Genomic DNA, 12,983 nt, shown 5'->3' with positions numbered 1-12,983 from the left:
ATTAAAAAGGATGATATCCTAATAACATGAATGTTTTCCATTTGTGGTTTTCTCTAGGATCCCCATAAATGTCACCAGTGTGAGAGAATTGATAGAACTAGTGTTCATTTTACCAAGTGTAAAATAACGTTCTATTGTACCCTGCGCCTCAAGCAATGGTAAATATTAAGTCTATTCTGCCCCTATGTCACCACCAGAAATGTTTCTTTGTTACAAAAATTCTCGTCACTAACCTAAAATAGTGTTTGGATATTCAGGTATCCTCACTTGTCGGAAGAAAAAATATTAGAATCTTGCCCATTTTCTTGTGCAAACTACAATTGCAACTCGTGTTTACAGAAAAACATTGAGGTTTATAATGAGACCTACAGACAAGAAAATGCATTATAACATGATGTGCTAATGCTAAATTTTCATACTTTTGTAACACAGATGCCAAACATAGACTGGAAGGGTTATGTGAAGTTGCAACATCTTCACTATCTCATTAACTTACTACATCCGCTTGTAAAAGAAATTTGTGATGAACAAGAGGTAGAGATAGTCGTGGAAGCGAGTGCTTGTGAAGGTAATCAACTTACTGCTTCCATTAAAAAAATCATTTCAACTGAGTTATGTTTTGTTTTAATGACATTCTTATTAATAAAGTTAATGTTCTTCTTCCTGTCTAGAGATACCAAACTCTTAATTGGAGATAGAGCACTGCCTCGGGAGTAAAAGAGATGGTAATATTATTGAGTGTAGAGGATAAAGAGGAGATACAAGGGAAACAGTTGGTGCTCTCTGGGACATATTCTGTAGAGAAGATGTTAAATCCTTAGAGAAGTATCTATTGAAGCATTCAAAAGTATTTCACAAGGGTTTTTCTATTGTGAAAGTATGTTTACTATTGTACTTTATTTCTTTATCTATTTCACTTTTATTTCTTTATCTTTTAATGCTTGAATGATTTTTGTAGAATTGTAATCCTATTCACGATCAAACATTTTACTTGACAGTGAAGCATAAAAGGAAGCTAAAAAATGAATATGGTCACTATTCATAATTGTTTGTACTTTGGGCCATCTCTAATGCTTCTTTCGTCTATGAGGCCTATCGTGACGCCTTTCACCACTAATTCGTCTCTATCTTATCTCAATTATTTAGGGCTTTCCCTCTAACTACATGTGCATTTAGACTTTAGATTGATTGTGATATGCATTTTACCTTCTTTCTAAATTTTTATTTTGATGTTAGTTTAGGTACAAGGGCAGCTATATCGTATCAGAATACAAGGGCGCTGTATGTTATTTCTTTGACGTTGCATACACCTTCTTTGGCTTTTTTTTTTCGTTTTTTTATGTTTTCTTTATATCCATATATCGATAGATGAAAAATTCATACAAAAAAGAAGGTGATCGTGACTAAGCTTCTAACGGAATATTTTTCACATTGTTATTGGCAGGCATTCTAAGCAAGATGTCAACTGATGAGCATATTGAGATATGGAAGATGAAGATGCTTATAAAGGCACTTGAATCTGCAAGAGGCAACATAAGCAACATGATTTCTCTGATAATCCCTCCATGTGAGCAAATTTCATAAGTCACCAAGATGCTTAGTGATGATTTGGAACTGCTTCCAACATTAAGAGCAGGGTGAATCGTCAGTCTGTCTTAGGTGCTATAACATCTGCCCAACAGAGGTTCAAGTTCTACAACAAGGTACCTTCAAATTTTTCTTAGATAAATTTTGTTCTTATGTTATGAATACATGTTTCTATAGTTACACTTCTCAACAGAGGCTCAAGCTCTACAATATAATACATATGAGGTTTGTTTTGCCTATTTTTCCATATATTAATTCATGTAGCTGATCTGTGCATTTTGTAATTGGAAGAGTTCCCTTCTCTTTGTTTTCATATCACTTTTTATCTCAATGAAGATTTGAATGCAATATGTTGTGCCTTCCTTATGCATCTTACTGATCCAAAAGAATAATTAGAAAGTTCACAAATCTTCCATGCTTTGCATCACATTAACTTCAGTCTTGCTCATCCATATCTGATATAGACCATTGATTTTACTAGTTTCTCTAAGATTATAGAACAAATGGCTTTCTATAATAACTTATTTGCCTTCTAAAAGTTGTTAACCACTTATATGCCCTTGTTTAAGTGCAAAACCATTCATTTGTACTACAAGTTTATATATGTATGTGTTGAAAATTATGAAGTTATTTAGGAAAGTTTTTTATCTCTTATTTTCTATTTTAGATAAGATTGTCTTTGATTTGATAGCTTTCAATTAGTGTAGTTGTAATCCCTAATTAAGTGTAGCTCTATGGTATAGCCGGCCCTAATTTTTCCGTGTATATAATCCTTATACACTCTTCTTTTGAATACACAGAAAAATTGAGATTGTTTTTCATCTCAAAACACGCTCTCAATTTCTACATGGTATTAGAGCTTACTCTGACCTAAAGTATTCACGATGACTAATTTATCTCTAAAATCTTCTGAATACAGTCATCATACAATCACACCTATACCAGGAAATCCTGATACATCCCCTCGAACAAGTCACAAACTCAATGGTCAAAATTTTTTCCAGTGGTCTCAGTCTGTATTCATGTTTATATGTGGTCGTGACAAAGATGGCCATCTCACTTGAGAAACTGTGGCTCCTGACTCAAAGGATCCAAAGTTTAGAACTTGGAGGACCAATGATCATCTAGTCATGTCCTGGCTAATTAACTCCATGACAACCGAAGTTGGAGAAAATTTTCTGCTCTACAAAACTGCACGAGAGATCTGGGAGGCAGCCAAAGAAACCTATTCTAGCACTGAAAACTCCTCTGGATTGTTCGAACTCCAGACAAAGTTGTACGACCTGCGTCAAGGTGATCTCTTCGTTACTCAATACTTCCATCTTTTTTCCCGAATTTGGATTCATTTAGATTTATTCGAGATTTACCCTTGGAAATGTGCTGATGATGCCACCACTTATCACACCGTGGTGAATCAAAAGAGAACTATCAGATTTCTACTTGACCTCAACAAAGACTTAGATGGTGTTCGAAGCCGTGTCATGGGAATACACCCCTTACCAACTCCTCGTGAGGCCTTCTCTACAGTTCGTCAAGAAGAAAGTCGCAAGAAACTTATGATGCCCAAATTCAATACTTATACCACCGAGGGATCTGCTCTTTTCACAAACATGTCTACTCATAATGGGAAGTCCTAAAAGGCTCAAGGTCGTCCCTGGTGTGAACACTACAAGGTCCATGGTCACTGGAAATCTGTTTGTTGGAAACTTCATGGAAAGCCGACGGATTGGAAACCCTCGAATAGTCGTTTCAATAAAGAAAATCGAGCAAATCTTGCTGCTGGTCCAGAACCATATAATAGTGAAATCCAAACTATCAAGAACCAGTTGGAAACATTGACAAAGATGATGCAGAACAACACAACTTCTGAAGCAAACACCTCTGGTACTTCTGATCAATGTACTAGCTTACTGGTTCTTAAAGGTAAAATCATCTATACTCTTCATACCTCCTTTGGGAATGGTAGTACAACCTGGATATTAGACTCAGGGGCTTCCAATCATATGACATCTGATAAAACTCTTTTCTCATGTTTTCAACCTCAACATTCCCGTGTTCGAATTGCTGATGGTTCCTTCTCTCCTGTAGAAGGAATTGGATCTATTACATTGTCTAATAATATCACTCTTCAATCAGTTTTGTTTGTACCAAAATTGGATTGCAATTTACTTTCCATAAGTAAACTTACTCGAGATTTGAAATGTATAATTCATTTTTCTGTCGACTGGTGTGATTTTCAGGTGGCGGGATCGAGGAAGGTGATTGGCATTGCTTAGCAAAGCAAAGGATTATACTTGCTTCAAGAAAACCCTCACTGTGGCTTCAAGTCTAGCACAAATTATGCTTTCGTCTCTAATTCAACATCTTTTTCCGTGTCTTCCACACAATATAAAGCCATGTTATGGCACTTTCGCCTAGGTCATCCCAATTTTGTGTACTTAGCCAAGTTTTTTCCTGAGTTATTTATAAATAAAAAAGCCACAGTTTTATCAATGTGAGATTTGTCAATTTGCTAAACATACTCAAAATGTTTATCCTACAATTGGTTATAAGCCTTCAAAACCATTCTCGTTAATCCAAAGTGACATTTGGGGACCCTCTAGACTTAAAAATCTAAATGTGGCCCGATGGTTCATCACGTTTATTGATGACCACACAAGAATGACTTGGACATACCTGATGAAGGAAAAATTTGAAACCTTTACCATTTTTCAATCATTCTACAACTTAATTCTTACTCAATTTCATTCAAAAATTCAAGTCCTGAAAACTGATAATGCTCGGGATTATTTCAATACTCTCCTTGGACATTATCTTGCAGAAAAAGGTATTGTTCACACAAGTTCTTGTGTTGATACACCCCCAACAAAATGGGGTAGCCGAGCGGAAAAACCGACACCTTCTTGAAGTATCACGGGCCATCATGTTTACAAATAATGTGCCAAAATATCTTTGGGGAGAAGCCTTACTCACTGCCACATATCTCATAAATAGGATTCCTAGCCGAGTATTACAATTTCAAGCTCCTCGAGATATTCTCTCAAAATCAGATCCTCACATTCTCTCGTTTACATCCGAACATCTGCTGAAAATATTTGGGTGTACAAGCTTTGTCCATATTCAGAAACAACAATGGTCAAAATTAGACCCTCAATCACTCAAATGTGTATTTCTTGGGTATTCTTCTCGTCAAAAGGGATATAAATGCTACTCTCCTCTCACTCGAAAAATATATACAACCATGGATGTTACATTTTTTGAAAATCAACCATATTTTCCTAAAACCAATATTCAGGGGGAGAATTCCAATGAATATCAATTTTGGGAAACTTCACATACTCCTTTTGGTGTCACTTCTCTTATTGTCACTCTAGAACAGAACACCATAAATACTCTAGACACAAGTTCTCTATTTAGTCCTCTTGAAAATATTTCAACTCTCGAAGACATTTCAAATGCTTCTCTAGAAAACGATCCAATCATACATACCTCTCCTCAATTTCGTGTCTACTCCAGAAGAAATCCCCGTTCACATCAAGTAGATCCAATCACACATACTTCTCCGATCTCTGTCACAGATGATACACAACAACAAATGAATTCGGTTGATGATACCAATGCTACTATTGAGCCCAATATTGATGATTCTGATTTACCAATTGCTCAACGGAAAGGTATCTGCTCATGTACCAAACATCCGATTGAAAGATATGTTGCATATGGTAAACTTCATCCTTCTTATAGGTCATTTGTAGCTAATCTTGACCAAACACAGATTCCAGATTCCATTCATGAGGCACTAAAAATACCAAGCTGGAAATTGGCTGTGGAAGAAGAAATAAAAGCCCTTGAATCCAATGGAACTTGGACAGTCACAAAATTACCTAAAGATAAACGAGCAGTGGGGTGCAAATGGATATTTTCTGTGAAATACAAAGCTGATGGAAATGTAGACAGGTTCAAGGTGAGGTTAGTCGCTAAAGGGTTCACTCAATTCTATGGCATTGATTATAAAGAGACGTTCGCTCCTGTTGCCAAACTAAACACGGTTCGAGTATTACTTTCCCTGGCCGTAAACAATGATTGGCCTCTTTACCAGCTCGATGTAAAAAATGCTTTCCTAAACGGTGATTTGCAAGAAGAAATTTATGTCAATGCCTCCGGGATTTGAAAACTCCAAAGGCAATATGGTGTGTAGATTAAAAAAAATCTTTGTACGGCCTTAAACAATCACCCCATGCATAGTTTGGAAAATTCAGTCAAGCCATAATCTCACAGGGTTATGTTCAATGCCAACTGATCACACTCTATTTATCAATACAAGTACTACTGGGAAGAAAGCTATACCAACTGTTTACATTGATGATATCATAGTGACAGGAGATGATGTTGAGACGATTAAACTTCTAAAAAGAAACTTGGGATCCAAATTCGGAATTAAGGATCTTGGACATCTCAAAGACTTCCTTGGAATGGAAGTTGCTCGGTCCAAGGAATGTATTGTTATATTTCAAAGAAAATACATCTTGGATCTCTTAAAAGAAACTGGCCTTCTTGGGCGCAAACCAGCAGAAACACCCATGGATCCAAACAAAAAGGGGTGTCATGAGGAAGAACAAACCCCGGTGAACAAAGAACACTATCAACGACTTGTTGGTAAACTCATTTATATCTCTCACACTTGTCCTGACATTGCGTATTCTATAAGCATTGTGAGTCAACATATGAATGAACGAACTGAAGAGCACCTAGAAACAATCAAACGTATTCTAAGGTATCTCAAGATGACTCCCGGTTTAGGTCTACGGTTCAAAAGAACTAAAATCCATGATGTCCAAGTGTATACTGATGCAAGTTGGGCTATAAAGGAGACCAATCGGAAATCAACCACAGGTTACTGCTCATATGTATGGGGAAATCTTGTTACATGGAGGAGCAAGAAACAATCTATTGTATCACGCAACAATGCGGAATCTGAGTATGGAGCTCTTGCACTAGGAATATGTGAAGGTATGTGGATACAAAGACTACTTAATGAACTCGGGATGAGGAAAGAAGAATCTGTAAAAATGTTTACTGATAGCCAGCCTGCTATTGACATTGCCAAAAATCCTGTTCACCATGACCGCACAAAGCACATAGAAATAGATCGACATTTCATTTCTGAAAAAGTTGATCACGGGATAATTCAGCTCAACTATGTTCCATCGCACCTCCAAATCGCTGATATACTAACTAAAGCTTTACCAAGAGTCAAATTTGAAGAATTTATTTCCAAGCTTGGCTTGTATAATATCTAAAACCAAACTTGAGGGGGAGTGTTGAAAATTATGAAGTTATTTAGGAAAGTTTTTTATCTCTTATTTTCTATTTTAGATAAGATTGTCTTTGATTTGATATCTTTCAATTAGTGTAGCTATAATCCCTAATTAAGTGTAACTCTATAGTATAGTCGGCCCTAATTTTTCCCTATATATATATATTCCTTGTACACTCTTCTTTTGAATACACCGAAAAACTGAGATTGTTTTTCATCTCAAAACACACTCTCAATTTCTACAGTATGAATACACTTTTGTGTCTCAAAAAGTATTTTGGGAAAAGAAGAAGTATATATAAACTTTTGAAATCTAATTCTTTAATGTGGAATGAGTTCTAGAAGTCACTTTGTTGAATTCCAAGGTTTCAACAATTTTTTTTATAATATTAGTTGTCCTGTTTTTCTATACTTGATCCACATTTTATTTGCAGACTTGGCCTGTATGTACTCTAAGGTCAGTTTCTTCCAAGCTTGCTGTTAATACCCACTTCTTACTAGAGATGTAAGTGTAACACCCAGAATCAGGAAGACCAAGAAAAGAAAGGTTAAGCTCTAAATCAAGAGTCAACTCATCGAGTCCAGGGAGGAACTCGACGAGTCGGAGCGGGATCCGGGTCATTGAGTAAGTGACCAACTCGGCGAGTCAGCGAGTGGACTCGGCGAGTCTGGTCTGGGCGAGAAAAACCCTAATCCCAAAGGTTGTGCCCTATATAAAACACATTATAACCCACCCTCAGCCTCTTTGCCCCCCCCCCCTTTGAGTTCCAGAAACCCTAGAATTGAGTAAGCCTTCATTATTTGAGAGAATAAAGCCTTGGAGGAGAGAATCTTGGAGAGGGGCTTGAAGATCAAGGGCTTTACTGCAAAGGAGTGGTGTAGATCTGCGATTTACTTAAGTTGGAGCTTTCATTTGAGGTAATAGTCGGTTTTTTGGGCTTATGTGCATCTAGATCTATCTTATGTTTGAGTTTTGGGCATTTTTAGTATGGATGAGATCTATTTCGAGTTTGGAGTGGATCTGAGGTTGCTACCTCAGATCTAGGTTGGTAATAACCCAGAAAGTCATAAAGTTTAGGCCAATAAGTTGTTGGTGAAGCCCCTTTGTTACAAACCCTAGCCCTAGAGTGTTCTAAGCCTATAACTCCTTGGTTAAACGTAAAGTTTGCCACTTTACGTGGGGGTTAGGCTCTAGAGGAATGGATCTATGGATTTGAGCCCCTACATGGCTCGAAAATCTACTGTATGGATTAAGAACTGAAGAGACTCGGCGAGTCACATGGGTGTACTCGGCGAGTTGTATGACCATGAGCATGAACTTGGCGAGTTGGAAGAACAAATTGGCGAGTCTGTTGAAGATTGCCTTGGACTCGGTGAGTTTGTTCTTGGACTTGGCGATTCTGGTCGCAGAACCTCAAACTTTTTCTGGTTAAGCCTCGAATTAGTGAGTCAGGAGGTGCCTCGGTGAGTTGAACAGGATGGGACTCAGAGATCGTTGAACTCGACGAGTCTTGGGGTGAATCAGCGATTTGAGTCGCATTATGAGAGTTTCAGAATATAAGGAATCGACGAGTCAATGGGCTGACTCGGCGAGTAGAGTTGGAGGGTTGACTTTGACCAGGACTTTAACTTTGACTAGAGTTGACTTAGTTTGACTGTTGAAGGGCAGTTTGGGACTAAGTGTTATATTTGGTATTAGTAGATCGGGGAGTCATTGGAATAGCAATGCGGGAGTTGTCAGATAGCAGTCAGTAGGGTATCAGCAAGAACTCCAACAGTGCAGGTGAGTTTCCTTCCAGTAGGAACGGGTCTAAGGCCATAATGCCGGCCTGTTTAGTTAGTAGTATTTTCCGGACTTTGGTCCGATGCAGTAGTTAGTATGTTTGATGCCTTCGTGGCTCAGACAGGATTTATGTGTTATGTGTTTCGGGCTACGGCTCGATGCAGTATGCAGTATATGTGTTCATGCTAGTTGATATGTTTATGCTATGCTATGTTGAGTCAGTTTCCGGACTTCGATCCGATGCAGGGGGCAAGGCCCCAGTTAGTCCGAACTTTGGTCCGATGCAAGGGACAAGGTCCCAGTCAGTTTCCGGACTTTGGTCCGATGCAGGGGGCAAGGCTCCAGTTAGTCCGGACTTTAGTTCGATGCAGGGGACAAGGTCCCAGTTAGTTCCAGAATTCGGTCCGATGTAGGGGGCAAGGCCCCAGTTAGTCCGGACCTTGGTCCGATGTAGTGGGCAAGGCCCAGTATGTACTTTATATTTTTGTATGGTATGTGGTAGTTTGGGGGAGCTCACTAAGCTTCGTGCTTACGGTTTCAGTTTTTGGTTTCAGGTACTCTGTTTTCAAAAGAGGAGCTCAGAGCGGTTGCAGTGCACACACCATAGTCAGTTAGCCTGGGAATGTTTTACTCTGATAATAAGATTGTGTTTTGAATTGATACTCAAAAACTATGTTATGACTTATGATACGGTTTTTATAAATATGGTTTTAGTAATGTTTTAAAAGAAATTTTTAGTCGTGATTTTTGGGTTGTATCTTGAAAGTTCATACTTTAACATGTATTATATAGTAAGTTTATCACATTACTAGTTTAACAAAATCACATTACATGATTGGCATAATCACATGTGATTGTTATTGACCTAATTTTGACGGGTGTTACATTCTCCCCCCGTCAGAATAATTTCGTCCCGAAATTTATCTTGTGGATGGGGTTTTGTTAAATAGTTGGGGGTATTTTTGTTTCATCTGATATTCACATTCCCAGGTAAATTTAGGTCCTCGTAAAGAGTTCCATCGAACTTTCACTATGGGAATACGGCTTTGTTTTAATCGTTTGGTTTCTCGATCCACGATTTCGACAGGTTCTTCTACAAAGTTGAGTTTCGTATTGACTTGTATGTCTTCGAGAGGTACAAAAAGAGTGTCATCGAATAGACATCTTTTGAGATTTGACACGTGAAAAACATCGTGTATATTGTTTAGCTCTTGAGGTAACTTGATTTGGTATGCGACAAAACCAATTCTTGCTCGAAAAATGTTCTATATACCGTGGGTTTAGTTTGCTTCATTTCCTGAATCGATTTACAGCTTTCCAAGGAGAGACTTTCAACATTACTTTATCTCAAACTTGGAATTCTAAAGGCTTACGTCTTATGTCAGCATAGCTCTTTTGACGATCACGTGCAACCTTTAATCGATTCTTAGTTTGCACGATCTTTTGGGTTTATCTTGTGGATTATTTCTAGCTCGACACATAAGGTATCACCTATATGTTTTCTGGCCAATTGTGTGTCTCTAGCTTCTCAGTGCAAAAACTGCAGCTACGAATTCAAGGTCATGGGTAGTGTAATTATTCTCATGCACCTTAAGTTGTCGTGATGCGTAGGCGATAACTTTTCCTCTTTGCATCAACACACATCCTAATCCTTGATTTGATGCGCCGCGATATACAATTCAATATTCTGTCCCATTTGGGAGGGATAGGATTGGTGCACTACACAACATTTGCTTTAGTTTCTGAAAAGCATCTTCTTGATTGATTTCCCAGTTGAACTTCATATCCTTCTGGGTTAGTGTTGTAAACGGCTTGGCTATTTTTTAGAAATTCTCTATGAATCTACGGTAATAGCCATCAAGTCCTAAGAATTGATGCAGTTCTGTTGGCGTCTTTGGTGCTTCCCAATTCTTAATTGCTTCAATCTTTGAGGGTTGGACATGAATCCCTTTGTTACTAACTACATGTTCTAAAAATTGTACTTCTCTAATCTAAAATTCTCATTCGGAGAATTTGGCGTACAACTATTCTGTTCTTACTAGTTCCAAGATTATTTGCAAGTGTTGACCGTGTTCTTCCTTGGTTCGTGAATATATCAATATATCATCAATAATACTATCACGAATTTATCCAAGTACGGTTTGCAAACACTATTCATGAGGTCCTTGAACATTGTTAGAGCGTTGGTCAATCCAAAGGCATAACTAAGAACTCTTAATGACGATACCGAGTCCTAAATGTTGTTTTCAGAACATCGTCTTCTTGTACTTCGAGTTGATGGTATCTTGATCTGAGATCTATCTTTAATCTTCTAGAATCTTCATGTGTTTTAGTCTATCAAACACCATATCTAATTTTAGTTGTTCATCAGTCTAACCATAATTAAACATAGGTGACCAGTCTACGTTTAGTTGTGGTTCGGCCCATGTACAATAAAACTCGACTAAGTAGTTTGACCTAAAACTTTGCATTGAATTCTTATCGAGGGTTTGGGTTTTCTATATTTTTGGTATACATGTTTTCTCATCGTGGGACTGAGTTTATACATAACTCTATATCTTTGTGTTTGTTGTATTCACGGGCATTATTAATTATTGTTTGTTACTTCTGATGGGTTTTGGTCATAAGACATCCTATGTGCTCATACAAACCCTAATGCTTGGATCTAGGTTTCTCTATTGTACATGCTTTGAATCCAAGACTATAAACCCTAATTCTAGCATATGGAAATCCAAATTCACATGTAATTAGGTTTAAGAACATACCTTGATTGTTATATAGCAATAACAATCCAATTCCTCCTTGAATTGACCTTGGAAATCAGAGAGTCACAAGTGTCACTCCTTTAATGGCTTACAAACACCATAAGCAAGTGGAGAAGGTATAAAGAGAGAGGAGGGAGTTTAGAATTCGTCCTTAGGACCTCTTGGGAAGGGTTAGACGAATTCCTATGCCTTAGGGGGTTTATATAGGTGTAAAGATTAGGGTTCTAGTCCTTATCCTTATCTAGTTGCTTGCCCACCAAGTAGCCATAAGATAAGTCTTAGAAACCCTTATCCTAGTCAAATTCTAAGATATCTACACCTCAAATTCATTCGCCATATATATAAGATAATCCTTACCTTATTTTGTAACTATCACATAATTACAATTCAGCCCCTCTAGTTTAATTAATTACACTTGATCACAAAATTAATTCTTAATTAATTATTGACCAATATTAATTAAACAAATATGATTTCTCCTTTAATATATTATTCTTATAACATATTAATAAATCATAATAACCTCTCTCTCTTTATTTATTTCTCCATTCAAGTTGCTTTGGTGAAGGCAACCCAAAAGGACCATGCACCATCGGGTCAAGTACATACCAAAATAGTTATGGACTTAGACACTAATCCAACAGTCTCCCACTTGGATAAGTCTAACAACTATTCTGCGTATGACTTCGGATCCCGATCTGCAATCGTAGCTTTCCAAAGCCGCTGTCAACTCTGATCATATCAAATACGCGTGTCCTTAGATAAGGGATCATATATTCCTCCATTCTAGATATCATATGAGATATGATTTCAAATCATTCTCTTTGTACTATATCTCGATTTCTAATTTATGACGACTGACTAATTGAACAAATCAAATTAGCCCTAGCTCGGCCGAGCATTTACGTTTGTCATCACTAAACCATCGAGGGGCCCAAAGATATCACTTTTATCCTACTTTGAATAAAAGGAACGGATAAACTTTGATACAATGCTCGCTTGCACTCACGCACTGAATCACACACAACAATATGTTTTATAACACCAAGTTACTGGTGCGTTTACATATTATCAATGTGCAACCGATTTGCAAGATACAACTCACACATCTCGGTTTCAAGAATATAAGATGTTATCATCTCACTAATCACTCGTGATACAATCCATGGAGTGATCCAAGTGAGCGTGGGTCTAATCCAATGCTCAAATCACATTCATAAGCACTCATGAACGTTGCAGCAAACATTTGCTTATGTCTAATACTTTTCTAGACATTCCACATATCAATTCACGACAGTCTTCATTCATACCTACTTCCAACATATGAACGATTGTGGCCCGTTTGAATAATTCGATTATTCTTAATAAACTCAATTATTCTGGAAGTCAAAACATGCAAATGTGAAACACAAGAATAATACTAATCCCATATGGCCTCAAACCTTTGAGTATAAATAAAACTCCTTTTATTTATCACCATATCGATTACTCATTATTTGTCGTTTCGGGTAATCAACTTCTTACTTGAATT

The 12,983-nt window shown here is 37.4% G+C and overlaps 1 protein-coding gene across 1 annotated transcript; it reads left to right on the top strand.

Annotated features, from left to right (window-relative positions):
- The first annotated feature begins 2,738 nt into the window (after positions 1–2,738).
- Positions 2,739–3,224, top strand: LOC145099791 (uncharacterized). Its single transcript, XM_079037297.1, has one exon. The coding sequence runs from the start codon at positions 2,739–2,741 to the stop codon at positions 3,222–3,224; it is 486 nt and encodes a 161-aa protein (XP_078893423.1).
- The last annotated feature ends 9,759 nt before the right edge of the window (positions 3,225–12,983 follow it).

This window comes from Lactuca serriola, chromosome 4, assembly GCF_051521515.1.
Source record: "Lactuca serriola cultivar US96UC23 chromosome 4, Lser_US96UC23_V15, whole genome shotgun sequence".
In the NCBI taxonomy this organism is placed as follows: Eukaryota; Viridiplantae; Streptophyta; class Magnoliopsida; order Asterales; family Asteraceae; genus Lactuca; species Lactuca serriola.
Note: the sequence above shows the minus strand (reverse complement) of the source record. Positions and strands in the feature narration are given on the sequence as shown.